This window comes from Nicotiana tomentosiformis, chromosome 3, assembly GCF_000390325.3.
Source record: "Nicotiana tomentosiformis chromosome 3, ASM39032v3, whole genome shotgun sequence".
Classification (NCBI taxonomy): domain Eukaryota; kingdom Viridiplantae; phylum Streptophyta; class Magnoliopsida; order Solanales; family Solanaceae; genus Nicotiana; species Nicotiana tomentosiformis.
This window is the reverse complement of record NC_090814.1, coordinates 132126531-132151892: the sequence shown is the minus strand read 5'-3', so window position 1 is coordinate 132151892 and position 25362 is coordinate 132126531. Positions and strand designations below refer to the sequence as shown.

At 34.3% G+C, this 25362-nt stretch overlaps 4 protein-coding genes across 6 annotated transcripts; 3 read left to right on the top strand and 1 right to left on the bottom strand.

Moving 5' to 3' along the window:
- Positions 1 to 1392: 1392 nt before the first annotated feature.
- Positions 1393 to 5560, top strand: LOC104102053 (probable receptor-like protein kinase At1g80640). 2 transcript variants are annotated; one of them, XM_009609654.4, is made up of 10 exons: positions 1393 to 1913; positions 2408 to 2578; positions 2685 to 2935; positions 3022 to 3154; positions 3260 to 3323; positions 3426 to 3522; positions 3628 to 3730; positions 4682 to 4800; positions 4894 to 4983; positions 5067 to 5560. In XM_009609654.4, the coding sequence occupies exons 1-10, from the start codon at positions 1748 to 1750 to the stop codon at positions 5214 to 5216; spliced, it is 1344 nt and encodes a 447-aa protein (XP_009607949.1). In that variant the 5' UTR covers positions 1393 to 1747; the 3' UTR covers positions 5217 to 5560. The 2 variants fall into 2 exon arrangements, with proteins under 2 accessions (XP_009607949.1, XP_070053741.1); XM_070197640.1 differs by having other exon boundaries at positions 4891 to 4983.
- A 1142-nt stretch (positions 5561 to 6702) lies between these two features.
- On the top strand, positions 6703 to 7341 carry LOC117278189 (uncharacterized). The gene has a single exon (XM_033657627.2). The coding sequence runs from the start codon at positions 6703 to 6705 to the stop codon at positions 7339 to 7341; it is 639 nt and encodes a 212-aa protein (XP_033513518.2).
- Positions 7342 to 8090: 749 nt separating this feature from the next.
- LOC104102054 (ribonuclease 3-like protein 1) lies at positions 8091 to 11904 on the top strand. Of its 2 annotated transcripts, none has more exons than XM_009609655.4 (3): positions 8091 to 8529; positions 11361 to 11475; positions 11594 to 11904. In XM_009609655.4, the coding sequence occupies exons 1-3, from the start codon at positions 8379 to 8381 to the stop codon at positions 11751 to 11753; spliced, it is 426 nt and encodes a 141-aa protein (XP_009607950.1). In that variant the 5' UTR covers positions 8091 to 8378; the 3' UTR covers positions 11754 to 11904. The 2 variants fall into 2 exon arrangements, with proteins under 2 accessions (XP_009607950.1, XP_070053742.1); XM_070197641.1 differs by having other exon boundaries at positions 8147 to 8529; positions 11571 to 11821.
- Positions 11905 to 12362: 458 nt separating this feature from the next.
- On the bottom strand, positions 12363 to 18339 carry LOC104102055 (plasma membrane ATPase 4-like). The gene is made up of 15 exons (XM_018772738.3): positions 17895 to 18339; positions 16844 to 16963; positions 16646 to 16744; positions 16387 to 16524; positions 15942 to 16256; positions 15396 to 15722; positions 15181 to 15300; positions 14867 to 14989; positions 14683 to 14787; positions 14287 to 14596; positions 13694 to 14208; positions 13376 to 13549; positions 13089 to 13271; positions 12830 to 13008; positions 12363 to 12731 (listed from the first exon to the last, which is right to left on the bottom strand). Exons 1-15 carry the CDS (start codon positions 17952 to 17954, stop codon positions 12635 to 12637), a joined length of 2865 nt encoding a protein of 954 aa, XP_018628254.3. The 5' UTR covers positions 17955 to 18339; the 3' UTR covers positions 12363 to 12634.
- Positions 18340 to 25362: the final 7023 nt, after the last annotated feature.

Here is a 25362-nt window from a genome sequence, read left to right as displayed (position 1 = left end):
TAAGAGGTCTATTATTGCATGTAAAACGGTTTGAAAGAAAGCGACTGATCTTCAGTGCCAACACAAAAAGAACAAAGAAAAAAAAAAGAACGATTGCTAGAGCTTAACTAATGAAAAGAATTTATATTGTTAGACTACTTAAAATCCAATTACAACTTTACAAGTAACTGCTTATACCATGCATGGATTTGTAAAACCTATTACAATATGTTAGTTAAATTATATGGATATATAACATAAAGTAATTTACACGCGACTACCTAATTACCAGACCAGGAAATGGGAGTGAGCGCAAATACAAAAATAATGTAAATAAGCTACTAACTATTATCTGTAGTTTGTTTAACTAATACTAATATGCCGCGCATATTTAAAGTTGCCAGCAGTCAGCAGCTGTTGCTCTTGTGGATTATGAAGGGATTCTTGTCGTCTTTCTTCAAATTGCACTTACTAGTTACTAGCAGCTAGAAATTGAAATAATATAATGCATCTTTTTTTCCTCTTAGTCTTGTTGTTCATGGAGAAATGATTCATGTGAAACATTTCCCGAAGTCCACAATGAACTTGAAAAAACAATAAAATCAAATCAAATTGTCTTTGGGAAAATAGTTTAATTTAGTCAATAATCATGTAGGGTGGGAACCGTGGTTGTTAGGTAAATCTTACTGTCAAACAAACGTAATCTTATAGTAACAGTAATAGTAACGTAGGTAGTCAACGCAATTCATATTGATAACAGTTAGAGAATCCTCCTTTTTTATTTTTATATTATATATTATGCAATGGAGGAATAGATGTGAATGGGATTAAGAGTAGATTTAAGCCATAGTGCATCATTAGCCTAGTGAAGTAATAATTAGTGGGATCCATCCAAAAGGAAGTGATTAATTTTAGATCCCGAATTAGTGTACTCAATTATGAACTATCACTATCAAATCAGATTGATTTTGATCATATTATGGTTAAAGTCTAGAAGTTGTTAGGGTGGGTTGTATAGCATATCGGTTTGGGGTTCGATTTAGATTTTATATTTATCTTAAAAAGTTTATTAAATATATACAAATTATTAATCTAGAACTGAGTAACTTAAAAAGATTAAAATTTTAAATCTATAAATTTCAAATCGTGATTCTTTTTTTTTTTTTGCTTGATAGGAGCTGGGTTAGAATAGTAATTTAATAGTCATGAAGGGCCAGATGGTGATATCAAATATAAAAATATGTTTAAGAAATTAATAGAAAAATAATATCACATAAAATCATGAGGGCAGTAATAATTTCCTAAGATGACAACCATATTTATTTACTACTCTCCTTTACCCAAATCCAAAACAGCAGAGTCCCTAGTATTAAAGTGTGTCAAAGGCCACTATCACAATCTCCAATACAGAGCTACGTGAATTTCTTAACTCTGTGAAAAAGGATTTTCAACTTTTGATAACTGCCACGAGATTGTTGTGTCTTCTCTTCAGTTCCCCCCCACCTTCCTTTTTAGCTTTTCCAGGTTACAAAAAGAAGCTCCCTTTTCCTTTTCCTTTTCCTGACACAGTCTTTTGTCCCTTCCTTAGCATTTTATTGGCAAAAAGAAGCACAATTCATATACCCATTAAGCACATCTGCTTTCCACATTTCAATTTTCAAAACTCCCAAAGAGGAACAAAAAGTTTGAATCTTTCCTAAATCATTGGTTTAAAATCAACACAGCCTTCTTTATCAGTTTTGTATGACATTTTGAAGAAAGAACGGAGATGAAGATCATTTTCATTCTGCTTATATCCATTTTGGTTTTTACCACTCCTTTGTTATCAGCTCCAGTGGATGTAACTCCGCAGCCTCCTATTACAGACCCAGTTCTTCCTACTGAGAAAGGACCCATTTTTCAAGTTCCTTCTGATAAGGATGCTCCTTCTCCTGGTAAAAATTCGACAATGCCTAATCACCATCTAGTTTTTTTAGTTTGTAACTTATGAATCTTGGGAATTGGATCTTTTTCTGTATAATTCAATACCCCTCCCCCTACCTCCCTGCATCCCTTTATTCGTCTATAGCATTTATAGTCTGAATGTGCAATTAGTTAAATTATGCTAAAGTTATTCAAATTAGATAGGAACTTGCAATTTTGATACTTAGATTTGTTACTCTGCTCTTCACTTTTTTTAAATAATGTACAGTGTATATAGCTTTTAAAAATTTTCATTATCCTTTGATACCAGACTTAATGATGCTCAAGACAAATATAATTGAAAAAACACACATTTTCTTCTTTAGAAAGGGGGGGGGGGGGGGGTAGGAATTGATTGCAAATGGGGCAAAACTTCATTTGCTTACACTAAATTTCTCTTGTTGTAGTTTTAGTTTCCAATCAAAGCTCAAGCTCATTGAATATCTCGTCTTATTTTTTAAATCAGGAGCTGCAGAGCTGAAAGTAGTTCACCACCAGGATTTAAATAAGAAAATTTTGATTTCACTTATTGTTGCATCAACCCTCCTTGCTGGAATTCTGCTGTTGTTGTCTTGCTTTTGGATTTACAGACTAAAAACGCGGAAGAAATCCGATGAGAAAAGCCATCAGAAAGCAGGTAAATCGCTGCTATTGAAGGATATAAGAGTTTCTATTACTTATAATTGTGCATTTTCTGTAGCCTAGATTCCCCATTTTTTTATTTGTCCAATTTTATAATGTAGAGCCTGCAAAGGGGCTGTCTTGGGGTCCAATAATGGCCAAGTTCCCTTCTTTGAGATCTGTGGGAAGAAAAGGATTAGTTGCTGTCATCGAATACCAGTCGTTAGTAGCTGCAACCAACAATTTCCAGGAACAGAATGCTCTAGGAGAAGGTAGATTAGGATGTGTGTATAAAGCTCAATTCAACAATGACATCCAAGCAGCTGTTAAAAGATTTCGCGGGGGAGAACAGGATGCTGAGAAAGAATTTGAGGTAATCTGATAGATTTTGACCCGAATTGTTTCCCCGTAATGGTTGTAATTATTTGGTGCTAAAAGTCATGTCTGATTGAATTTCAGAATGAGGTGGACTTGTTGAGTAAATTTCAGCATCAAAATATTATTTTGCTTCTTGGGTACTGCATTCATGCAAATGCACAATTTCTGGTGTATGAAATGATGCGGAATGGATCTTTGGAATTCCAATTGCATGGTAAAATCTGCCTTATTTACTTTCTGATATAAAGTACAAAAGAATATCAATATGCTATTTACATTGTTATCCATTTCCCATAATTGAGTCGGTCTGCTTGATCAGGACCTACTCGTGGATCAGCTTTGAGTTGGCATCTTCGCATGAAAATTGCATTGGATGTGGCTAGGTATGTAACATTATGATTTATTAGTGCTAACTCTTTCTTTTTCGTCCTCAGTTCTGCGGTTTTGGAAGTTAATAGTATAATTACGATGTTGACATTGACCAGGGGACTAGAATACCTCCATGAGCGCTGTAACCCCCCTGTAATCCATAGAGATCTCAAATCGTCTAATGTTCTGTTGGATTCCAACTTCAATGCAAAGGTAAACCGCCAGCAATATAGTCACATACATCTCAAATTTCTTCTCCTTTAGCAAACTTTTCATATGGTCTGTTTTTTCTGAGTCGATCAGTTTTTACTTGATCAGCTTTCTGATTTTGGCTTAGCTATAGCTGGATGGAACTTAAACAAGAGCAACGTAAAGCTTTCAGGAACTCTGGGATATGTGGCTCCCGAGTACCTCTTAGATGGTATGTGAGATCCCCTACTTCATCACAATTAGCTAAATGAAGATGGTGCTGATGTTTATTTGTTCGAATCTGCCTCATCAAGTAGACAGTCCAATTTAATTGTTCTGTCTTCTCTTTTGTGTCATAGAAGTGTCTCCCAACAATTATCTCCACTTCGCTCCTCTCAGATTAGAAAAGATTGCTCCCTCCTAGAATTCATATATCCACGTACAAAATCATATCCAAAGAAGCACCATCATCACTGAGCTCTTGCCCTCAGTTTAGAGTTAGTAAAATTGTACTCCTAGCAGTAATTTCTACTCTACATATTTTATTTATCTACAATAAGATTATATGAACAGGAAAGGCTTCTCTTCTTTTGTTCACGAGCTTCTCATTTCTTCTCAAGTATGATGACTGTTCCCCAAGATATATCTGAACTTAGGGTTAATGTTTTGACTCCCTTTTGATGCACCATTTTATCTTCAATTTTGTTTCTGTGTCACAATGAACAAAAGGGAAAGGAAAAAATGTTAACTACTCCCTTTGTTTCCTTTTAATTGTCCACAATGTACTTTGCGCTCCCCTTGAGAAATATTAACTGAAGTACATATTTCACTATAATATTCATAATAATGATAGCATTTCAAAAAGTCTTAGGGAAATGATTTGGGAATGAGTAGTTAATGATAAGGGTAACACAGGAAAAAAAATATTTTGATTTGCTAAAGCGGACAAGTAAAAGCAAATTTCTTTTTTGGTATAGTGGATAAATAAAAGAGAACGAAGGGAGTAGTATTCTAAGATTGAAATGTAAATTTTAATGCCCGGCAATAATTATCTTGATTAGCTTATTTCAAAAGCAGAATTCAGTTACTGTGCTATTATTGATTGTTCTTCCTGTCTCAAATAGCATCCTAACCAGAAATCTGAAAGTAAAACATTCTTTCACATTTGTTTGCTGCATTTCAGGGAAATTAACTGATAAGAGTGATGTCTATGCTTTCGGCATTATACTTCTGGAGCTTCTAATGGGGAAAAGACCAGTGGAGAAACTAGCGGGAGCTCAGTGCCAATCTATAGTCACATGGGTATTTATGCAATTACTAATCATACTTGAGTGTTTGCTCTTTATCTCCTTATTTCCTGGAATACTGATGTTTCAGTAATTCCATGCCAAGCAGGCAATGCCACAGCTTACTGACAGGTCAAAGCTCCCAACTATTGTTGATCCTGTCATCAGAAACGGAATGGACCTCAAGCACTTGTATCAAGTCCGTGCACCCACCTCTTTTGTCAAATTATTACTTTCATTTTACTGATTTAACTTACCGAATCAAAACGGATGATTTGATAGGTTGCTGCTGTAGCCGTGCTGTGTGTACAACCAGAACCAAGTTACCGACCACTGATAACAGATGTCCTGCACTCCTTCATTCCCCTTGTACCAATCGAGCTAGGTGGATCCCTGAGAGTTGTGGATTCTGCGGTATATATTAACGCATAACGAGATGAGTTGCTACGTTCCAAATTTACTTCAGCTACTCTTGGTGTTACTTGTGCTCCCACTGAAACTGGTAACTGAATGAACAACTTGACCTTTCTTTTTTCCTTGTTTTATTTGTCAATGCAATTTTTGCTATGAATTTAGAGCCAAAAGAAAATGTATGCTATGTGTATATAATTGTAAATTTGAGGTAGCAAAAGCTCTGATCTCACTTCAAGTTTGCTCAGATTTTTGGCCTTACACGGTTGTTTTCTGTATTAGAGGAACTGTGATGCTTCTACTGTAAAGAATGACTCACTAAATATTCCAGTATTTGTGCATACAAAAATTTTCTTTTCTCTTTATTTCTTGTCTGTGAATACCTATTAGCTGGCAGACGGCCAAAACCCACCTTTTCCCCACCTAGTTGGGTTTCACGTGTTGTCTTTTCTGCATATCCTGGCAGATAGGATAAAAATGTTGCCTCTCACTCAAGCAATTGACTTTTTTTTTTTTTTTTTTTTGGTTTTATCTTACAGTTTCTTTTTGGCCATTTTCTACACCCAAAAAAAGAATTGAAGTGTCTAATAAGTCATGAATGCCCACCCACCATGTGTAGTATGGCCTACAATATTTGTGGATCTGGGACCTCAACAACGATTGCATGTGCCCATGCTAAAAATGATACATTGCCATCCTTTTTTAAGGAAGGGTCCTTTCTCATCAGCCGCTTGTTAGATCGCGTTGGATCTGAAATAACAAGTAACAACTATGATGGGCCTGAGCCCTGCTTCTCTATTGTTTGTCCACATTTAGTTTAGAATAGTAAGGCTTTAAGATGAAACGGAATTGGCATTCTGAAAGAGGGGAAAAAGAATATCCAGTTCCTTTTCTTAGGAAGTCGCGTGGTACAATTTGAACGCATTTTTGGTGAAATAGCATTCACATTCAGAAAGACAAAAGGATAAAACTGTTTTGCCTAGTTTGAAGATTTTCTTTCTGGAAAACCAGTGTCAATAACATGTTTTCTTGAAGTTTCCAGTCACAGCAACTGGCTTCCATCGGTATATCAGCTGTCTTTTTTTTCACACACTAAAACAAAAAGACTGCCAAGATGTGGACTACCCAGTTGCACTTATTTCCTTTATTAATATGACAATATCCATACCTCAAAATGCCTTTTCCTTTTAAAGAACGATTAAACCAAATTCCTGATTGCTGAACGACACACGAAGGGATTTATTGTTTACAGCAAGATTCCCGTTCTTAGTAACCAGATATCGTTGTCACGGCAATATCTAAGGATGTCTACATTAAACACAATAGTATTATAAAACTTTGCCATGTTTCATCAACCATCCCACTTTAACCCTTAATTCTGCTGATTCTACTCTACCCCTGGCACCCAAAATAGAAGGTAAAGGAAACAAATAAAGGAGAATTTGGGGTATGTGCTTGGAATATCATGGCCTTTTCGAACTGGATATGCAGTCGTAATACTAAAAATATGTTTGTGAAGATTGTACATCCAGGAGGACATGTAGAATTGCACGACGGGCCAGTTCTTGCAGCTGAGATTATCAATAGAAATCCCAAGAGTTGGGTTTGCCATCCGAGCGTTTTCCAGCAGCCGTGTGCTATTTTGCCACCGGAAACCACCCTCATGCCTGGCCAGAAATTCTATGTTGTGCCTATAAAAACCATTAAAAGACTTCAATCGCTCGCCTTGAAGTCTTCTCCAGCTCTCATTCATAAAATTCAGAAAGTATCAAGTCTTAAAGAAAATAAGGAAGGCACTTTTTCGAATTGCTGGCTGTTTCATAGAAATTCAACCAAGACTTCAAAGTTGGCTTATTCTTCTCTGAGACAAGAAGAAAACAGAAATGTCCAATCCCAGGGTGATAATTGCTTTACGTGTTTGTTAACAGGGATCAGGATTAATAAATCCGGTAGCGGGGAAAATGTGATGAGTAATACTGAAACAAGATCATCAAGCAGTAGCTTGGGATCCTCTGAAACCAATTTTCTGAATAGGAATCAAAGAACTCATGTGGATTGCAATGAAACATCAACGGGAGTTTCACCCACCAGACTTTCGTCTTTTGATCAATGGCATCCTAGTCTAGAAAGCATCTCAGAAGAATGACAAAGTTTTTGTAAATGCAAAAATTATCAAGCGTGATTCTTTTTACATGTTTATTACTGTGGCCGTATAAAAGGGGAGTCTTGGCATAACTGCTAAAGTTGTTGTCATGTGACCAGGAGATCAAGTGTTCGAGCCGTGGAAACAACCTCTTGCAGAGATGCAGGGTAAGGTTGCATACAATAGATCCGTGTGCCCTACTGTGACCGTATAAAAAAAGTCTTGGCATAACTCGTAAATTTATTGTGATGTGACCAGGAGGTCAAGTGTTCGAGTCGTGAAAACAACTTCTAGCAGAGATGTAGGGTAAGGTTGTATAGATCCGTGTACCCTGCTGTGGCTGTATATGTGTATTAATTCCAATGAATGTAATTTTCGAAACTTTAGAGGAAATCAATCCATCTGTGCTAAAGAGTAGTAATAGTGGTATCCATCCCTTTAATCTGTAGTTTCCACATTACTTAAATCAGTTAGCTTCTACTTATTTTATCAGCTGAATTTGAAAAAGAAGTTAATTAACCAATTCAAACGTACTAATTTTATTTGCTGAAACATGGAGTATGAGACAAATTGGATAAGGAAACCAAGTCTAATCTTTTAACTGAAAGCTGCGGCCAGAAATCAATGGATGTCATAAATGCAAGACGAGCCTAACTTTAATTGATTAGTTAATTTAAGCTTTCTGCCTTCTATTCAGTTAAACTACCAAACTGTTCAATAAATAAGATCCTAAATAGTTGCACACTTATTCTGGAACAAGTCCATAGACTGTGATGTGGCACGGCAGCACCCAACCCAAAAATATACTCTATAAGAATAAAACATCTTAACCAAAATCTTCCTCATCCTTAAGCCACCGCTAATACTGTCATCAGCCCTCAATACAATTATAACTCTAAATTTGAGTTGCATATTGCACTGCTAATTATTGATGAATTGGAGTTTATCAAAAGATTTGGATTGGATGTTTCTGGAACATCACGGAATATGAGAAAGCTCAAAGAGTTCTTCAGCGGCTTCGAGGAGGATATAAAAGGGATATGGTAGAAAAGGAAGTCGACAAGAGAGGAGAAGGTGACTCAGACTCTGCTCTTCCAGTTGTCCATAGCAGTGAAACGGTACCCGACCCGAATATGTTTCGCCCGCTTCGCTTTGATGGGGCTGTCATTGATGGGAACTCCAAAGGCAAAGGTAACATTTAATGATGTGGTTATCATGAAGTTTAAGTTATGTGAAAATATTTGATTAGTTTGTGGTTGAAAACATGTGACATTTATTAAGTAATACTAGTGAGGGATAGCCCATGATATGCACGGGCCCAAACTCAAATGAAAAAACTAATACAATTCCAATTAATTAATAATTTTATTACGAAATAAATATGGTTTTCAGTCACAAATTTTTAAGTTCATGTCCAAACATAATGTACAATCTTTTTTCAATTTCAATTTCAAATACTTTTTTTAAACCTTAATCGAATATTATTGAACGCTTACAAAAAATTGAATTCAAACCCTACAAGATTATACATAAACTAACTTGTGTTAGACAATTTTTTCAAGGGAAAAAGGATGTATAATAAAATGTGACTAAAACCTATATTAAGCTATAACTATATTATTCTCGTTGTCTTTGTAAAAAAGACAATAGCATGGTATAATGATCAAAATATCTAATTTTTATTTTATATTTTCAGTATGGTAATAATTCCCTTTCATTAGTATCATAAATCAATTCTATTCCTATAACTATAGATAGCTACCTAAGTAGTACTTCGTCGTTTTATCTTTTTACCCTCCAGATCCCAATTAAATCCTTCTTTGTATATTTTATTCTTCTGTAAAAATTCAGTAAGTCCTTGCTCCTTTTTATAATATTAGCATGATGTATTTGATCTTCTTCTACTTTATTAGAGAATCAATCTTTAATATCATTGTAAAATAGCTAATACCTCCAACAATATTACAGTAAATTGCGTAAGGTATAATTATGTAACCTGATAATACTTGTATTTAAACTATTGAACTTTGCTTGCTTATTGTTCATTTCAGAATTTAATCTTCATATCACTATGTGTGCCTAATTCATTTTACTTTTATTACAAATTGTTGAACAAAAAATATTTGCTTCTTTGAAAATGAATATCCTGTATTACTTATACAATATTAGGTTTGTATGATGTTGTATTTTCTATAGTAATCTATTATTAAGAAAAAAATATTTTGTATTATCTCCACTGTATTAGGTTCGTATACTGTTATTTTCTTTACTCCAATAAAATTGAGCTTAAATTGGAATGAATAATAACTTTGAAATTTAAAAGTTAACAAGGTGATCCTTTTTAGGTGAGATAGATTTGGATAGTAAAAAATTTAAAAGGTTAAATTCAAAAAAAAAAAAACGAAGGCATTATGAAAAGCTTTTCAAGGAACATAGAAATGAATTTGGATTCTGGGACTTGACAATACATTATTTATAACTACAAATAATATGAAAATTTGCACAGAAAATGATAAGAAAATTTTTTTTTGATAGACGAGAGAATACAAGGGAAAAGATAGTTGGGTATAGGCAGTAAATGGGCTGCAAAAAGAGATCATAAAAAAGCTGCTACTGTTGAGGGACCCACGTGATTAGGAAATGGCCATTTCAACAAAGCTGGGAAATTCATGTGGGCCCCGAAAATTTATCAGCGTGTACATGTGATAAAGCTAACATGTACAATACCTATAAAACAGATAAAGTATGAAATTTCGGAAATACCCTTGTAGTGAAACAGACATATTAACGGAGAGCCGCTAAACTCGCCGCTAAACTCTCACTTGTAGAATAAGAGAAAAATGAGAATCTTAAAGTTTTTCTTATATAAATATAAAAAATACTACATCCGTTTCAAATTAGATTAGATACTTTTCTTTTTAGTCTGTTCCAAAATAAATGACACATTTTTAAATTTAAAAATAATTTAACTTTAAACTCATCATTTTACCCACTTTACCTTTAATGAGAAACATTTATAACCACACAAATGTCATGGCATCACAAAACTTTTACCCCTTAAGCTTTTAAAATCACAAGTTTCAAAAGTCTTTTTTGTTTTCTTAAACTCCGTGTCGAGTCAAATTATCTCATCTAAATTGGAGAGAAGTTTCGGTTACCTCTTCTTAAACCAATTATTTGATTACTAATTTATTATTTAAAACATCAAGGAGCTTTTTTTAATAGAAAATAATAAAATGAATTTTAAATTTGTCCAATGTCAGATTATTTGAATCAAATCAATTTATTCACTATATGTTTTAAATTGTGAAATCAATGATATTTGTAACTCAACAAACATCCTTGTCTCATTCAAAAGATTATCTTATATAGAAGTTGATGATGTCTTTACTATTGCCGTTACTTCCCACTCGTTCACCGACTACTGATTAACACCAATGACAGACAAAACATTCGAGATTATTAACAAGCAATATTATGAAACTTCTTCTCTACAATTTTATACGACATGCTTAATTTTTTGTCTGTCCTCAATTTTTTTAATCTTTTTATTGGTACTTTATTAATTAAAAAAGTAAGGAATTTTTTAATAGAAAATAATAAAATGAATTATAATTTTTTCAAATGTCAGATAATCTGAATCAAAATCAATTTATTCACTAAATGTTTTAAAATTGTGAAATCAATTATATTTGTAACTCAACAAACATCCTTGTCCCATTCAAAAGGTTATCATATACAGAAGTTGATATTGTCTATTATTGCCCTTACATGCCATTCGCGTCACCTACTACTGGTTAACACCAATGAGAGACAAAACATTCGAGATTAACAAACAATATTATGAAATGAACTTCTAAATTTTCATCATAATAAAAAGTTATTCCAAAATCTCAAAGCATCAATGGAAACTTAAATATATTATAATCTTGCCCGAAACAAGGGGTTGTTTATGGTAAGTGCAAAAAGTATGTTTGATTTTTTCTAATAGAGCCTATATTTTTGCGTGATAACTCTTTAAGGTACTCAAAATCAGGGCTCAGCAAAATCACATTTGTACGAGATTTGTGCAGTAAATCATTGGAAAGCGCCATTATTTGGATGTTGCAACGAGGAAGGTCCAGACCACCTGAAGTTGTATGTTCATTCCATTTCCAATTCAAAAGCAAATTCCTAGTATAGTACTTTGTTATTGTCAGCAAATTTATAGATTTTAAACGTATAATGAGTAGTGAGAAGGAGAAGCTAAATGCAGGTTCACCTTCAAAGTAAATGTGGAAATAAGAGGACCCCGTACAACAACTATAGAGTGTATGGGCAATCCACATTCAAAGAAGAAAGCAGCAGCAGAAAATGCAGCTGAAGGAGCATTGTGGTTTCTAAATAAAGCTGGATATAGATTGAAGAAGTACTAATTTATTTTAAGCAGATCACTTACTTTATTGTAAGCTTGTCCATTGCAAAATTTATTTCATTGATGCAATTGCTCAAATCAAGAAACAATATTAAGTTATGTAACTTAAGCGCATTTGATGTATGAAGATAGTATCATAATTTAGTTGCCAATTATATTATGCGCTTAAACTATTTGATCCATTGTTGGCTTTTAGACAAGAAACTCTCTCTTTTATTATCTTTCTATTCCATCAGTTATGAGCAATCACTTAGAAAAGGAAATATCTTAGTTTCTTCATTAACTTTAGTTCATTATTGAGATTAGGATAGCGTGAGATGATCCTCGTGTTAAAATTGCTCTCTTTGAACCACACACTTAAAGTACCGCAGGAAATAGTTGTTAGGATTTTGCCCTGAATTTTGGTTTGGATATTGTTGTTGTTATTGTTAGCTTCCGCATGGACTCAACCTTGCAACTACTGAGCTACTACTCAAATTCTTGTTAAGATTTGGTTCAAGTCTCACAAGTCACCGATGTTTGTTTCTATTAAAAAAAAGCTTGAAAGGATGAGGAAAATGATTATATTCTTAAGCTACTAAAATAAAAACACTAAACTTGAATGCTGCAATTTGTAAGTCTGGCTAAATAACGAGTTAAAAAGTTAAAACTAGTAGAATAATAGGAGTACTACTACAAGCTAAAAGCAAAACTGTCTAGCTCTCTTACGAGACCTCTGCTTTCCAAGCTTCTTTGCTAGATTATTCCTATCGCATATCAACATCACTATCTCCGAAAATCAACAACGAAAGGAAGGGAAAGAGGGAACCTAGAAACAGTTCTCTAATCCTTATTTCTAACCCTTTATTTCAACTAGTAAAACTTCCCCCACTGACTTCTGTACTAAACCGTGTAATGTTGCTGAATTGTCTCAATGTCAAGTCCCTTGAGCTTCACCACTGATTCCACATGCCCCTTTAGAGTATGAAGCTCTCTTAGCCTATTAACAAATGCAAAAGAATCGATTAGAAAACTGTTACAACTTAGAAATCATTACAAACACTAAGCAGTTGAAAATGGTCTATCAATCACAAGTACCTGGCAACTTCAGCACGCCTCTTGGCCTGTTCGGCTATTTCAGACAATTCCATATAGCTTTTGTTGTCGAACACCTGGGAACTATCAGAAGGTTGAAGTCCGTGCAATGTGCGTTGAGCCAACGCCCACTGTGCCTCTCTTTCTCCCCTACCATAATCCTTCTTGCTTGTGAAAGCAACCTGCACCGGTGTGAAAAGCAGGAAAGTGTCATTACATGTTAGGTGATAAATAATTTGATGTGAATGTTGATGTGAAGTACCTTGTTCTCCATCATATTATTCCAGGCCCTGCCACTCAAAGTGTATCTAATGGCGAATTTTAAAATATCCAGAGGTATGTAGAAAATAATACTGTAAAGCCAAATAACACCAGCCCAACCCCAACCAATACCATGAATCCTAGCAAAACCCCAGTTTGCATATACTGCAATTATGGTGGCAACCTGAAACATATAATAAATAATCATTAGAGGTGAAGGAAACTACAAGTATAAGACAATTGGTGTTCACTACTAATCTGCAACTGGAATCTAACCAACCAACTTACCAGTTGTGCTATAACAAAAGCAGCTAGCAGAAGGAGACCAGGACGTTCTACATAAGACCAACTCCTTGACCTAGTTACAAATATGAGTGCCTGACTAACGATGCTGACTTGAAGATATAGTGCTGCATTTAGCTCGTGTACATTGTCTCTAATCGATCTTACCCCAAACTTGTCCTGCAAATACAACGCCAAGTTGAAGCATGAGATCGGGATATAAAATATCTAGTGGATCGATAAGCAACATGAGATAAAGCTCAAGCAATAAGAATGGGGGAGCAGTTCTATTATTTACTGAAGAAATTTACACAATTTACTTACGCTGAAGAAATTTGACTGGTGAGCAGCCCAAAAGAAGATAACAGTCATAACGGCTAGGTAAGTGCCAAGAACTATGCCAGTGGCAAAAATTTCTCTCAGTTTCCATGAGTCAGGCATGGGTGACGGCTTCACCTTGTCTTTAGATATGGTCATGATGGTTCCGTCATTGAGAATGGCAATGATAAGAACCATGAAAGGTGAGAAATCGAACTTCCATATAAGTGCAATGAGCATGAAGCCTAGCACGATTCGGATGGTTATAGAAACAGCATAAATGGTATAATTCTTCATCCTCTGAAATATAGCTCGGCTGGTCAATACAGCACTCACTATCACACTAAGTCCTGGCTCCGTGAGAACTATGTCAGATGCACTACGGGCAGCATCAGTAGCGTCAGCCACAGCTATGCCTATATCTGCTTTTTTCAGAGCAGGGGCATCATTCACACCATCTCCAGTCATGCCACAAATGTGCTTTCTTTCTTGGAGCTTCTTCACAATCTCATATTTGTGCTCTGCACAGTTATTAAAATCAGGGAGGACGGCTTGCTAACAGTAAGAAATATTTGCGGGAAAAATATGGAGAAAGTTACCTGGAAAGACACCAGCAAAGCCATCAGCCATTTCAATGAGCTCATCGACAGGGAGATTAGCAGTATTTTCATCCTTGTTCTGCCCCAGGAGGGAAGAAGAAGGATACATATTAGTTCCCATACCAAGCCTCCGACCAGTCTCCTTGGCTATGGCAAGCTGATCACCAGTTATCATTTTGACATTGACGCCAAGGACAAGAGCGCGCCTTATTGTCTCTGCACTATCATGCCTTGGAGGGTCAAAAAGAGGCAAGAGTCCTACAAAGAGCCAAGGCCCTCCTGGACTTTCCTTTGTCCTCTCTGGTACTGTCTGTATTTACAAAGAACCAAACACTGGCTTCAGTTTGATGCACAAAAGAAATACAATACTAGAGACTTTGCTTTGTTAAATTTCACCTGTTGAGCCACTGCAAGAGAGCGAAGACCACGATCAGCAAACTTGTCAATGACAGAGTGAACTCTCCTCTTCACATCCTCGCTTAGGCCACAAAGCTCAATGATCTGATAAAACAAATCAAATGATCAAGCACATTACCGCTCAGTTATAAGACAGAGAGAGAAGTGTCAAGTTATGGCTTACCTGTTCAGGTGCACCTTTGCTAACTCTATGCCAATTGCCATTGGCGTCTATGTAAGTAATAGCTGTGCGCTTGTCTACAGGGTTGAAAGGCAAGAAGTGCACTTCTTGGATCCCAGCTCTAGCCTAGGGAGCACAAATAAATCTAAAATTCAGGTACACGTAAGTTGATGAACTAATCTAATGATCAAAGCTGGCTAATGATGCCTATCAGACGTGCAGAGATAAATTTGCCTCAAGCACGCTGAAATTAAGTGAGTATTTTCCACAACCAAAATTATGAGCAAGTTGAATTTGATACTACTTTTAATTACTACCTCTTTGGCATCTGCCAACATTCCTACAATGCAAGCATCAATAGCATCCTGGTTTTCCACCCTTGAAGCTCTGGCCCCGAGAAGAATAACTGTATCTTGGTCAATATCCTTTGCGAAAACCTGTACCACCCCTCCCCAACAAGACAATCTAGTTAGCTTACTTTTTGGCTTATCTCTTCAAACACTATACTAGAACGGCGTGTTAATTCACCAACCTCAACTAAGTTTTTGTCTACTTCAAGCTTGTTCAATGTAAGAGTTCCTGTCTTGTCACTACATAGTACATCCATTCCAGCCATCTCTTCTATAGCAGTCATCCTCTTAGTGATGGCACCTTGTTGCGACAACTTGTGGGATCCAATTGCCATAGTAACTGATAATACAGTAGGCATAGCTATTGGAATTCCTCCAATGAGAAGAACAAGCAGATTATCAATTCCATCTCTGTACTTTCTGTGCTGAATTGGGTACATCACCAATATCTCTATGATGATTCCAACCAGAATGGAACATATGCAGAAGTTTCCTATTGCTGTCAAAACCTGTCAAAATCATCAAAATCAGTTGGAAAACAAAAAACTACTGAAAATCTTATACAGATCTAATATGCTTTCAAACCATCAAATATGAAAATTATTTGGGAATAATATTAGAAACAGTGCAAGAATGTTTGCTGGTCAACTTACTGAAAACATGGTTTGCTAACGTGAAATTCAACTTTTCGATCAGAATTCAGTACCTAGAAAAATATCAAATTTTACCTTCTGGAAGTGGCCAACATTATTGGTACTATCAACAAGGTGAGCAGCTTTTCCGAAAAAGGTACTGATTCCAGTGGCAATGACAACAGCCTCAATTTCACCTTGTTTACAGGTGGAACCAGAGAACACTCCTTCGCCAGGGTTCTTTGTCACGGGTAATGACTCACCCGTGAGAGCAGATTGATCAATTTTGAGCGGATCACCATCAAGTAGACGAGCATCTGCTGGTATGATATCTCCCAACTTAATACTTATCACATCCCCTGGTACTAGCATTGCTGCATCCATCTCTTTCCAGCTACCATCTCTCAATACCTTTTGAGGAAACAAAGTTGGATATGAACCAAAAAGAAGACAGAAAATTCTCTTCACAATAAATGGAATTGTTGGTTTTTTTTTTTTTTTTTTTTTATAAAAACTTTTTTACTTTGTTATCAGAATTTACCTTTGTCTTGGGAGCAAGGCCTGCCATCAGTGCTGCTGCAGCATTGCCTGCATTGTTTTCTTCAATGAAGCTGACGGTGGAGTTGATAACAAGCAAAACCGCGATACCAAGGAAATCTTGCCAATCTGGAGGCCTATTCTGCATTTGGTCATCTCAAAACAATAAAGCTCGTTGATAGAAACAGATTAAAAAACAGTACTATTATTAGATATGTGTACAGAATGAGGAATGTGTGTGACTTATTCGACAGAGAACTAACCTGTCCATTTGCCAATACAATGGCAATGAAAGCAGCAACTTCCATGACCCATGACAAGGGGTTCCACATGAAACCGAAGAATTTTAAGATCTTGTTCTCCTGTTTTATATATATGAGGATTCAAACAATTAGGTGTCCCTATTCTAATCACCATAAAGCAAAAGAGGAAACAAAAAGCAGTTTGATTAGAAAGTTTGCCTTTTTCTCCTCAAGTTTGTTTTGGCCAAAGACAGCAAGCCTTCTCTCTGCTTCATCAGATGCCAATCCCTCCTTGGAACTTATCAATATCCTAAATACATCATCCACTGGTATTCTTTCCTGTATACCAAAAATAGTAAAGTTTAGGAGCATAAAAAGCTTTAGATTTCATAATGTAGATCAAACTTCTCTTTTGTCTGATCTTATGACAGCCTCACTTCACCATTATCATCTAAGCTTATAAATCATAAGTACTATTCGATTAACAAAAGTTACTTAGAAACGTGAATTAAATAGCCCTATTCAATTGAAATATTGGAGGGAAAATCAAAGAAACATGGGCAAATTCTATAACCTGGCTGAAATACATGTTAGAGACTTTTCCGGGCAACAAGATCCATTCATAATTAGTACATACAACAACATAATCAAAGGCGGATGCCGCATTGCAGTACCGAATTCATATGAACCCAGTACTTTCGACGCGGAATTATGTATAAAGATCATAGACGGATCTAGTGCAAAGGTTACGAGTTCACGTGAACCCAGTAACCTTTTGTACTAAAAAATTCATTAAATGTTAAAAAATATTTAGCTTGGTACTCAGCATGTTAGTCTGGTTATTATTGTATATTAACATGATACTCATAAACTTAAAATCCTAGAGCCGCCTTCGGTTAAGGTCCACTAAAATTGCAATAAATACTCCGTAGATATGAAATCCTAATTAAAAACACAATAGATTCAATGCTGAGAATTTTAAAAGTTGAATTTATAGAATTTATATCCCTTTGAAGTTTGAACATATTACATACAAGCATGTGCAGCGCGCGGAGCATTACAGAAGTGATCAAAATTGATTTTCACATTTCGTATCGCAAAACTCAATCATACTATCAATGATATCTCAAGAAAAACAAGAATATAAAAACCAAAATTCAAGAGGATGAAACTATATGAGCATATTAATATCGTGCATGTAATATTATCGCGCATGTTCCTCAGCAGAAGAAACATAAAAACGCAGATAAGAACAGAGATAGGGCCGTACAAGATCGACGTTCTCATTCTTGATATCATCCAAGCTTACGGTTCCCTTCTGATCTGCCATTGTTACTCTCTATCACCTACCACACACACACACACACTATGTCAGCTACCACTAACACACACACACACACACAGAGTCTCTATTCAGGAAATGTCCCTCTTGAAATCATTATATCGCAGCAGAATTATGATTCTTGCCTGTGTAAAAACTGTTTTTACGGTCAGGTTGGAAGCTTTCAACTTTAACCGATTGATAGAAGTTTGTGCCCGTGAGACTTGTTCTCCTTTTATATTACGTTTTTCTAGCATGTGCCAAATATGTAACTCTGATTCTTAAAATATTGCGGATTTTTAGATTAGATTGAGGTTTGAATTAAAGTGGTACTTGAACTATTATAGTATTAGGAGTCCATTGGTAAATTTATTTAACTTAATTAGAAACTCTTTTTTTCTCTTTTACTTAGTAGTCCATACTTATTAGGTTACGGAAATGTTGATTGAGTAAAATATATAAACCAAATTAAAGTAGTAAATTACTCCCAGCCAAGTATTCTAAACCAATTAAAATTAGCGGTAATACTAATTTCTTTCCCTTTTGGTCTCTCTTTCTATTCCTGACTATTCCGTTTGCTAAGGCACTTCTACTGTTACTTAACTTTTAATTAATCTTTATTTTCTAGGGGTTTTTTTCTTTCGTTCGAATAGAATTAGTACACATATCTACCGAACCCTTAGAAAAGAACCCTTTTCTATATGTAGCGTAACTAACCCTCTCTAAAACAAAATAAACACCCTAGTCTCTCCTGATTTGCCTATTTATTTATTCACAGGAAATTTAATTAGCATTTGTTCTGTTTTATTTTTATATGATAATTAGTATTTGATTGAAAATTGTTGAGAATAATATTATGAAAATATAATATTAAAATTTTTAACGTCCTAAAAAGAGAGAAACTATATAAATTAAAATGAACAAAATAATTTTTTCTGAGGGGACCCGTGAATTGTGGGAAAAGTTTAAAAGACATTAAATTTGAGGGTATTGGGTTGAACCATTCGGTGTATAGAGTGGACTTGCAACTACTGACTGCAACTTCATAATCCTACCTAATTAATGCACTAATTAACAGGACCGTTCTAGGTTTTCTCTGGCAGATATGTGTTTAGTATCATGACTTGCACGTTTCTATTGAACTAGCATTAGAGTACACGCGTTGCTCTAATTACACAAAAATTATTAAATTATGTGATGAGTTATAAAATAAAAATTTTAAAGTAAAAGCTTAATAAGAACTATTGATCCCATTAGCCAACTTAATAAAGTAAAAAATTATATCATGCAAAAGTATTCTAATGCCTTTACATAACTTCAATATGTGAGTTGCGCATTTACTTTAATAGCTCAAATAGTGTAGAATAATATATTGATTTGTCATAGAAATTTTTTTAATAAAATAATATAAATTAAATCATTATATCATTATGATATGAGTTAAAATTTGCTTAAACATTATTTATATTGTTGATGTACTCAAAATAAGTTAAATTATTTACATTGTTAGAGTATTATTTAGCTGCTAAATCATAATGTAGGATCTGGTGTTGGAACGCAAACTCATAATCGTAGACAACTCTTAAATAAAAATTTATAATTTGAGATTTTAACTAATATAAAAAATATGTTTGTACACTTTTTGTTTCGATTATATACACTAAATTTATAAAATGTGTACTTTTGCACGTCACACTTATAAAAGTTCTCAAAAAGAAGTTTAGATATTTCAATGCTTCGTTAGTAATCTTCCCTAAACATGTACACGCTTGCACACCTATATAAGTACTAAATTTTAGTTTTTTAAAATCCTAAATATTAGGACTTTTTACATTGTTAATATAAGGAAATAATTAATAACAATAATTTTAGTTGACTTTAGAATCCTAAATTTTAGGAAAAATAATCAAATGACTATTGTGTCTAGTGTGAACTCTATATTTAAAGGGTAAAAAAAGCGGACGACATTTCGCTCTTGGCCTTCGTGCTTTTAATACAGTATATATATTCATAATTGGTTGACGCAATATCTGATATTATTTTGATTTTTAGGAGTGACATTTTTGGGGGCAAGTGCACAAATAGCCATTCTCAGGGAGGTTATTTAGATATCGGCCATTACTTATTTTGTCCTGAAATTTTTAACTAAAAATCATAAGTTCAGAATAATTCAGGGCATTTTTTCCCAAAATTCCGTCCACTAAAACCGACCGAAATCGATCGGAATTAAAGAAAAAATGACCAATTTCCGACCGCATTTAATTCGTCGGAACAATAATGGTCGCTAAGGTGTTGCGACCGAAGGCGGTCGCAATTTTTCGACCGAAGTCGGTCGGTTAATTCAACTGTTGGTTGACTGCTTTGACTGACAACTTTTGATGGAAAAATAAATATATCGATCGAAGTCGGTCGGTATTTGTCACACCTCCTTTTTCCCGAGGAGATAGGGGATAGGAAAGTTTTTCTAATTAAAGTGACATTAATCGAAATGAGATTATTTATTTAATTCAGAGTCGCCACTTGGAATAATTTATGGTGTCCCAAGTCACCGATTTATTTTAAAACCCCAAATCGAGGAAATTTGACTCTTATTTTTGGTCCGCGAACACAGAAGACCGGGTAAGGAATTCTGTTAACCTAGGAGAAGGTGTGAGGCACTCCCGAGTTCCGTGGTTTTAGCACGGTCGCTTAACAATTAATACTTGACGTAATTATCTGATTTATTACATGTTTTAAACCTATTGTACATTTTTGTCTTTTACCGCTTTTTAATATTTATGCAATTTATTTGAACAAGTCGTGATGTCGCACACTTGTCGTTTTGGTACACATTGCAAACCGCGCCACGTGAAACGCACCCGCGATTTACAACATATTTATTTTTATTATTATTTGAAGTTATGGTCAAGTCGCGTGAAACGCGCACTTGAATTGGGGTTTATGTATCATGACTATGCCACATGAACCGTTCCCATAGTCACGATGATTTATTATTAATCGCGCCTCAATCAAGCTACGGTGTTCGAATATTATTCAATTACTAATTTTGATATTATTGTAAGGTCATGAGGTATTTATATTGTTATGGAGGAAATGAAGTAAATTAATTATGGAAAAGGTTGGTTAGCTTGTGAATGTTTATTTGTTTTTGGTCATGTGCAACAATTAGCCCATAAATACGCTAGGGAAGTCCAATTAAAGTCTTACACCAATCATGGCCCAACCTAATCTCTTATAATTTTACTGCTAATCAATATTTGAAATTAAACTAAATTTATGGCAGGAAAAGATAGATACAGGCAGGATCAATTTAGTCACTAAGATAGGAGATCAAAATGAAACTAAAGTATGCTAAAATGGAAAGTAATTACTTCATTGAATAAACAAGAAAAGTAACGAATTAATACATATTCATCAATAAAATTAACCATATGAACTACTAAAAAGGACAATAAATTAATCTTAAAAAATACTCAACATGAGAACAAATTAATCTTAGCACACTCAGATACGAACTCGATCATATTATACTCAAAGTTAAATTAAAACAGAGTGACCCAAAACATTAATGAGAAAAAATAAAATAGAAAGAGAAGTGAACCTTTGTATTGATGATTGTGGATTTAAATTACAACCACTCAATGGTCGGATAGCTCTCAACTGGACCCTTCGGAACACGAAAAACTCGAGCGGCAAATCTCAACTTGCAACCTCAATCGACCTTGTAAAACTGACGATTTAGAGGCTATTTTTGGAGGGTTTTTTTTTTGGGGGGGGGGGAGGTTAATGATGGCTCAAAAGTGGTCAAGGGCTGGTGGTTTTGGGGTGGTGAAGCTGCTGGTTTTCGAAAGAAAGCCGAAGAAAGAATGACACGAGTAGAAATTTCCTTATCCTAGAAGAAGAAAATAAATTTTTCTCAATTCCTTCCTCCCTATTTTTTCATTTCTCTCTCTCTCTCTCTCTCTCTCTCTCTCTCTCTCTCTCTTTTCATCACATTTCTCTTCTATTTATGGGAAAAAAATTCGGAATTTTCAGATTTTTATTTTTTATTTTTTATTTATTTTTTTATTTTTAATTAAAAAGAATTTTCACTTTCCATTTTTCTTATTTTTTAAAAAAAATAATTCCCTACTTTCCTTTACTTTTATTTTTTAATTTCTCACTTTTTTTACTTTTAATATATTTAAAATCTCACTTTTTTACTTTTTTTTTTATTTTCCACTTATTTTACTTTTCTTTTTTTATTTCCCACTTACTTTTACTCTTCTTTTTTTAAAAATCAGATACCCTCACTTTTATTTTTTAATTCCAACTTTATTTTACTTTTCATTTTTTAAATTTCCACATTCTTTTACTTTTATTTTTTTAATTTTTTACTTTCTTTTACTTTTTTATTAAACAATTTCTACCTACTTTTACTTTTACTTTTTAATTATATATTTATACTTTTCTTATTTTTTTAATTCCCATCCGAAATTTATTTATTTTTTAAAAATAATAATTAATTTTTATTTATTTTTGGTTTTTAATTCATTTTATATAAAAATAAAGATAAAAATAATAATAAAAATAATACTAATAGTAATAATTGATATATATATATATATATATATATATATATATATATATATATATATATATATATATATATATATATATATATATATATAACAAATTAAATAAATATATATATTAAATTCTAAAAATATTTACGTAGTAGAAGGTGATAAAAATTCAAATATAGTCAAAAATTAGGTACTCACAGTATTATTTAAATTATTATTTATTTATTTTTTAAAATAGCAACCGACTTTGGTTGGAATTATAAATATATAATAATTTTATATTTCTTTGTAGATTTTAATAGACCAATCGATGTCGTAATAATAAAAAAATAAATAAAAATATTTCCGACCGACTTCGATCGGAAATTTTAAATTTCTGCAGATTTCAACTTGAAATTACCGACCGACGTCGGTCGGAAAATATGAATTTCTGGGTTTTAATATGAGAATTTCGACCGAAATCGGTCGGTTTTTTGGGTAAAAACCTAGCAAAATATGCTTGCTTTTAAGCTACACCACCTGTCAATTACAACCAATATCCATCCTACAATGGAAGCATTACATTGCTGCCATTCAACCACAATTAACCAACAACAATAACAATAATTAACCAATAACAATAATTAACCAACAATAACCATAACAACTACAATAATTAACCAACAACAACCACAACAACACCGCCAACCACAACAACAACTATACAAATGTTCAATAACAAAATAATATCAACAATACAATCATCACATTTAAAACTATTTCCAACTAAATATTCACAAGTTCAAAAATGTGTTTAGTAATTACACACCATTCAATGAGTGTGTTGTATTGCATCATGTCCATCTTCACTACTAGAAGCTTCATCGTCGGCATCGTTCGAAGGATCACAACGAAAAGGATTAGCATCTGGGGAAGGCTCACGAAATCGAGAAATAGAAAAAACACCACTAGCAAGAAGATTGGCCATCTGACCTTGAAGGAGATTAAATTGTTGGTCCCCCTTTTCTAACTGAACTTGAAGGGTATAAAATTATTCATTTCTCTTTTGTTCTCTAGCCTTTGTCTCTTCAAGCTCTGCTGTCAGCTTTGCGATCTTCTTCTCCATAGACAAGGGAGTTGACCTATTAATTGCCTCGCCTTGGGCGGAAGTCCCTATACCTTGCAAAATATGCTCTGTTTTGTCCAGTTATGAGTAACACCATATCCAGAAAATCTAGAAGGTGGGGCCTCGATAACTTTAGTGAAGTTCAGAACCCTCTCCCAAATTTTTTTATCGGACAAAATTGGAGGTGGCAAATTATTTTCAACTGTATTCTTTTTGAATGCGTACTTCATCCTTCTAAACTCATGATTAACTGGCAAGAACTGACGATGACAATCAAACCATGACTGCTTTCGGCCATGTCTTAAAGTGAATGCTTTATCATTTTCCATGCATTAAGGACATGCTTACCTTTCAGCAGTCATCCACCCAAATAATATTCCATACGCAGGAAAATCATTAATGTTCCGCATTAAGTTAGTACGCAAGTTAAAATTTTGCTTAGTTGATATGTCATATGTCTCAACTCCATCATACCACAACTGTTTTAGCTCATCAATCAGAGGTTGCAAATATACATCAATCAAACTCTCTGGATTACGGGGATCGGGAATAACATAATTTAAAAACATATAAAGACTAGTCATACACATTTCTGGCGAAAAAATATGTGGCGTAATAAAGACCGGCCAGCATGAATATGGTGTTGCAAAAACAAAAAATGACGTGAAACCATCAGCACAAAAACCCAACCGAACATTCCTCGGTTCACTAGCATAATTCGGATACGTCCTATCAAAATGCTTCCATGCTTCCCCATCTGAAGGATGAAACATAACACCCGACGACCTTTTATTTTTATAGTGACATCTCATATGAGGAGCGGAACTCATCGATGCATACAACCTCTTTAATCTAGGAATAAGAGGTAAATAATATATCAACTTCACAACAACATTCTTCCCGCTGGAAACCCGCTTAAAATGAGATTTTTCATAAATTTTACAACTTTCTAAATCTGTATCACCCTTATAATACAACATGCAACCATCTTAACAACAATCGATTCTCATAGACGAGAGTCCTAACTTAGAAACTAATCTTTTAGCCTTATAGAAATCTTCAGGTATGTTGAAAGTTGGGTCAACTAGTTCACTCATAAGGCCAATGAGAGAATCCATTCCCGCTTGAGAAATATTGGTATCTAATTTGATACTTAATAATCTAACCACAACAGACAACTTAGAGTGCATACTCCCTTCCCTTAGTGGACGACTAGCGGCCTCTAACTATTCATAAAAATATTTTGCCTCTTCGTTAGGAGGTTGTTCAACACTTTCATGGGTTTCAAAATCGAAGTGCATCCCAAAAACATCCGCAACCATTGCATGGTATCTAGGATGTTGAATGTTATTCCCCACTGACCTACTACTTTCACCAACAACTACGTTATGAAATACACCATCAGTACCATCAACCTCATCATGACTAGTCCACACAAGATAATAATCCATAAACCCCTTTCTATAAAGATGAGTCGTAACATCTTGCGAACCCAAAATATTCAAACACTTGCACTTCGTACAAGGACACCTAATCATCCCTCCAATTCGAAACAGTTCAAGTGGCATTGCATGCCTAATAAATTCCTTAACCCCTTATATAACTTCCTTCCTTAAAAACCGACGATTAGGATAATTCCTATTATATATCCAACTACGATATTCCATCTACATAAAGAACAAATAGATTATATTTATATTAATCATAATTCAAATTAATTTATAGAATTAAGTTACATAATAAACTT

Bases quoted from the DNA above. Each gene is read 5' to 3' on its own strand.
- LOC104102055 (XM_018772738.3), bottom strand. From the start codon at position 17,954: ATGGCAGATCAGAAGGGAACCGTAAGCTTGGATGATATCAAGAATGAG. The intron at 14,990-15,180 runs GTAGTAATTAAA...TGTGCTCCCTAG, and splicing joins TGTTGGCAGATGCCAAAGAG to GCTAGAGCTGGGATCCAAGA. The intron at 14,597-14,682 runs GTGAAATTTAAC...TTGTAAATACAG, and splicing joins CTCTTGCAGTGGCTCAACAG to ACAGTACCAGAGAGGACAAA.
- LOC117278189 (XM_033657627.2), top strand. From the start codon at position 6,703: ATGTTTGTGAAGATTGTACATCCAGGAGGACATGTAGAATTGCACGAC.
- LOC104102054 (XM_009609655.4), top strand. From the start codon at position 8,379: ATGGTAGAAAAGGAAGTCGACAAGAGAGGAGAAGGTGACTCAGACTCT. The intron at 8,530-11,360 runs GTAACATTTAAT...TAACTCTTTAAG, and splicing joins TGGGAACTCCAAAGGCAAAG to GTACTCAAAATCAGGGCTCA. The intron at 11,476-11,593 runs GTATGTTCATTC...AGCTAAATGCAG, and splicing joins GGTCCAGACCACCTGAAGTT to GTTCACCTTCAAAGTAAATG.
- LOC104102053 (XM_070197640.1), top strand. From the start codon at position 1,748: ATGAAGATCATTTTCATTCTGCTTATATCCATTTTGGTTTTTACCACT. The intron at 2,579-2,684 runs GTAAATCGCTGC...TTTATAATGTAG, and splicing joins GAAAAGCCATCAGAAAGCAG to AGCCTGCAAAGGGGCTGTCT. The intron at 4,984-5,066 runs GTCCGTGCACCC...ATGATTTGATAG, and splicing joins ACCTCAAGCACTTGTATCAA to GTTGCTGCTGTAGCCGTGCT.